Below are 4819 nucleotides of genomic sequence, written 5' to 3' on the forward strand. Positions count from 1 at the left end.
CAGGTGCGATTATTTGATGGTTGGCAAAACAATATGATGGTTGGAAAAGCAATATGACGGTGCAAAGACACAACGACCAAAAACATGATAAACGCTTAGTTTATGGATAGGTTGGGCGAAAATCGGACTTGAACGGTTGATAAATAGCCCGTTTAAATTGAAAAGTGTTCGTTGGGTCCAACCCGTCAGAAGCTAGCGGGCCACTGGGCTAGCACACTTGGCCAATCCGTCTATAAAAGCCCAGGCCAATTCCCAACGATTCGGATATCCATGGTCTGTCCTAATCCTGTCCGAATTTCCTCTATATGCTCTGCTCTGATGGACCTACCAGCCAGTGATTCTTCTTGCGAGAGCGAAGAGTATTTGCCAAGCGAGGTGGAGAAACAAGCGAGCGAGCAACTCGAACGCGATTTGCAGGCAATCGAAACATACAAGGATGCTCGGGGTTTGGAGCGTCAGATGAGTGTCACGCTCGCTATCTCTCCGAGTTATGTGCAAGACTGGGATCCTCCTGCTGCTTTTCGGGAGTTGTATCAGAACTGGTAAGGTGAACCCGGTTGTTCTCGACCACGCTAACGTGAGATAGGAAGGACGCCATCTTGGAACATTTTGAACTAGACCGCCTCGATTTTCAGCCATACTACGAAGACAAAGGTGGCTGCGTATCGATCATCGTACCAGACCCTAAGGAACCGCATCAGCGCCGTCGGGCCTTGGGATATATCAAATATGAGAAGAAAGCAGGTCGAGTCACCTTGGCGAACTCTTGTGCTCAAATTCAGCCTGAGGCCTTGCAGCTTGGGCACACGTCCAAGCAAGGCAAATCCAACCTTGCAGGATGTCATGGGGAGGGGCTCAAGCTGGCAGCTTTAGTGATGTCCCGAAACGGTTACAAGGTGAAGATTGCTACAAGCAACTGCCACTGGAGGTTTTCTTTGCAGGGTCAATCCGGATCACGCTTTTGTTGCGTCATATGTCCGTCGAAGAAAGCTGATGCCGGCTCCCAGACAGACGCGACTGACGATATGGCTCGGTTGCGTTCCCGCATTGAGAGAGATGTCACCATTGAAATCGGCGCTATGCGTGACAGAAATGCACAGCCAGTTCCGCTTGACGTTTTTATGAAATGGATGGAAACAACGATGGACATCCGCGGTCTCTCTTATCCCTCACACATTATCGAAACCGAAGACGGAGACCTGATTCTGGACCAAAGATTCCAGGGGAAGGTCTACCTCAAGGGAACGCTTCTTCCCGCATCTGTTTCCAGATCCAGGACGTTCAAGTTCGGCTACAATTTCGCAAAAGGGCAGTTCGGTCGGGACAGACAAAATCTGCTTGACAAGCATCAAGAAGCCGACATTGTGCGGCGCATATGGGAGTCTGCCATTCGAAAGCACCAGTCGGTCATGCTCCCGATCTACATCAATCTCCTCCGAAACTTCCCTCAAGCAGCCGATGTTGAGTCAGCCGACCAGCTGCTGGAAGAGTCCACGAGGAAACTTATATGGCAGCATCTTCTGAAGTTAAATAACATCAGCCGAGAGCGAGGGTGAAATGCGGTGGATGAGGACTCATGATCGAAAGCGTCAATTCTCCAGATTATGGTCACAAATCTGACTTGCGACGGTTTTATGCCTTTGTTTGATGGCATTCCGTTCGCCTATCCGGGGGCAAGAATGGAGAAACCGAGTGCACCCAGATCTTCATACATGGCAAACGAGTTTTGACCACACACGGTCACAAATTCCAGGAAAGGAGCTACAGCAGCTTCCTCGCTCCGATAGCACCACCCCCGAATTTCCGAGTCCAGATTCTGGTTCATCCTATGCACTACCATCGTCGTCCCCACTACCAGCTCCTTCAAAGGGCCATCGAATGCCCGACAGATCCGCAAATTGTCCTTTTGAAGCCAATAACGGCCCATACACGCAACAATGCGGAATGTTGGGCAGCTTGCGTGGATTCATCTCGGTTAAGGAATGCTACTACGTGAAGCTATAGCTGCCCGTTATACGACAAAGCTACGAACTTGGCTATTTGAAATTGCTCAGTCGACTGAAGGACATGCGATTTTCCGGGTGTGCTCCGTCTCAGTATGTCCCTGCCCGACGTAAAACTTGACGCAGTCTTGGCCCCTAAATTCAGGGGAAGGGTGCCGGGGCTCGATCAGCGGATGGTGGAGAATTGAGCTTTCCCCGGGCGAATCGCAACGCTTCTTGCAGTCTAGACGGATCTGTTCCAATTGCATATAAGTCGGGACATCGGCATGCGACCTTGCTTCAGACTGGATTGAACAGCGGTGTTTTCATCAAGCCAAGTAGCCTTCAGTCCCCGGGTGCTGTTCGTAGGTTGTCCTCCACATAAGAGGTGAGATTAGAATGACACTAGGAGATTAAAGGACGCCTGCAAGATTGGATTGACGCATATTGGTACGTCGTGCATGTCTCGGTCAATGATTCCTGGTTTAATTATTATTCTATTTAATATCTTTTTTCTTTTTCAAACCGCTTCTTTCTAACCACATACGGCCTAGTGTCTCATTGCACCAAAAAATAAAGCGATCAGAACCGGGCCGCAGCTCGGCCCCTATCGGCACGGAACGTGAGCTTCTTACGTTCTATGTCATGCATAGCGCACAGTCCATGCGGCTTGATCTCCTGGATCTACCACTGATACATTGACCTCATCCATCACGCCTTGCAGCCTCAAGGGTTATGAACAAGAGAAACGGGGGTTATACTGTTGTTTGCGCTAATGGATTTGGAATTCAACCCCTGCCTAGCGCAGATATCTCGGCACGCATGCTCTGGCTAATTTTGATGCTAACGCGGATAGGGGTATCTGCAGCATTTTGTTTGCACACGATAGAGTTCCCCTGGCGAAAGCTGATCGAATAATAATAAACGGTTGGGGCGGATCAATGGCCGAGACTATTTTGTAATCGCTTGCTTTTTTCATGAGAAAAGTTAGGCCTTCTTGGACTTGGGGACATTTTGCCGTGCGGTCCGCCTCCGGGTTTATTTAATAACACGACTCCACAACGGCCAAATTCTAATCGCAGCGCAAGCGAATTGGGATTGACGGAAGAGCGGATCAATCCTATGAGAGCAAGAGACGAAATTTGGCGGAGCATTGCGGTACTTTCCTAGTAAAAATTCCAACCACAGACGCGCTCTGATTCGCCGTAGACCACCGCAACATTGTGGCTCTGGGACATGATTGGCTTGATTGATGAAAAATAATAAAATTACCCCTCGTGCGTGGATCTGTAGGGAACGGTGGATACGCTAAGAAAAGCGGGTCAGTTTGATTCGATCCGGGCACGACAGAGCTTTCCCCGGACAAATCGTAGACCTTTCCTACAGACCACTCCATCAATGTCTAAATGGTCATCGCTGTCATGGTTACCTGCCTGCGATTACTCGCATTCAACTACAGTACTGAGCTCACCCCGATGATAATAAATTGATATTGTGGTACGTCACAAATGGCGGTTCTGGCGCGGAACTTGACCAAAGGCGACATGTGACCCTCTGTAACCGCAGGAGAAGGCCAAAGAATTATCTCGCGTGCAAACAAAGTTCTTAATAATTTGTTTCAGATCTCTATGAAGATAGTTGTATTCCTTCACTGCCTTTGACGCTTTGAACCTACGGTCTCTCGGGTTTTGACTGCATCTCTGCTCGACAAAACATCCACTTGTTTCCTTAACGCGGCCACTTCTTTACTCAACGTGTCTATAGCACCGATCATATCCAAATACTTTTGCTGCATTCCCTGATTCCACAGGTCCTGGTCCTCGAGCGACTCTGCATTAGATCTGAAGCGCGTCAGTGTTGGGATTCTTGTCCTGTCTCCAAGGGATACCTACTGCACCCGTTCATCCAATCTATAATTAAGCCATTAGCATGCGATATCTCATAAGGCAACCAGTTCCAAACTCACTCTGTCATACACTCGATCATTTTCATCATTGACTCTGCGGAATACTCAGGATTCAAAAACTTTACGGATCTGGCTCCACCCAAGACCCGTTCCTTTGTCTGTTCCTTGGCCTGATGTCCCTGAGTTCCCTCCTCATCACTGCATCTATCCATGAAGGCAGCCCTGCTATCGTCCTCGGATTCATCGGTCTGTTGGGAATGGCAATCGTCGTCTACAGAGTCGGCGATCGACGTGTGGGGGCTCCCAATGTTGTTTGACTCCGGTGAACCTGATGAAAGCAATTGAGACATTCGGTCTACATACCGCTGCGAATTTCTCCGGTCACCCATTGCAACTGTCTTGAAGTCAAGCAGGGGCCTCGGGGAGAGACTGTGAAATGAGGAATGGGGGATAGTAAGAGATGGGAGAATCTGATCCTTTAAAGATTCGAAGTGAAAAGTGGCCGTACCCAAACAAGTCTAGCAATAAATACCGGAGCTCAGTATCTCCCGATTCTATCAAATCAATAAGGTTTGAGTAATTTAATCCATTTCCACCAACAAGGGGCCCTCTCCCTGTCAAGTTCCCGAGTGTATCTCAAGGTATAAAAAAGATAAATAGAAAAAGGGTAATCTTACCAGGTGACACGGCCGTTGAATATAGCCTATGCTTTCCGCAAGTGCCACGCCCCACCAGATGCGAATTTTATCATTGTATTTTTTATTTTGCGTCTGTTTAATTAAATATATCACCGTTCATTACGTTGTTTGTCATTTATCATTAAAAACTTATCGTTTATATTTCTAAAAAAAAATCCCAATTTTCATATATTTATTTTTCAATCCCGGACGACTTCACTTTTACACACAGATCGTCGCGAAAGGCCGTTGCC

The 4819-nt window shown here is 48.0% G+C and overlaps 2 protein-coding genes across 2 annotated transcripts; one reads left to right on the plus strand and one right to left on the minus strand.

The window, feature by feature from the left end:
- Positions 1-318: 318 nt before the first annotated feature.
- Positions 319-1556, plus strand: PGRI_095850 (uncharacterized protein; the record flags this gene model as incomplete). Its single annotated transcript, XM_040797298.1, has 2 exons — positions 319-542; positions 587-1556. 2 exons carry the CDS (start codon positions 319-321, stop codon positions 1554-1556), a joined length of 1194 nt encoding a protein of 397 aa, XP_040643671.1.
- Positions 1557-3630: 2074 nt separating this feature from the next.
- Positions 3631-4277, minus strand: PGRI_095860 (uncharacterized protein; the record flags this gene model as incomplete). The annotated part of the gene is made up of 3 exons (XM_040797299.1): positions 3631-3823; positions 3875-3892; positions 3949-4277. 3 exons carry the CDS (start codon positions 4275-4277, stop codon positions 3631-3633), a joined length of 540 nt encoding a protein of 179 aa, XP_040643672.1.
- Positions 4278-4819: the final 542 nt, after the last annotated feature.

The sequence above is a fragment of the Penicillium griseofulvum genome (genome assembly GCF_001561935.1).
Source record: "Penicillium griseofulvum strain PG3 chromosome Unknown contig_23, whole genome shotgun sequence".
NCBI classification, from domain to species: Eukaryota; Fungi; Ascomycota; class Eurotiomycetes; order Eurotiales; family Aspergillaceae; genus Penicillium; species Penicillium griseofulvum.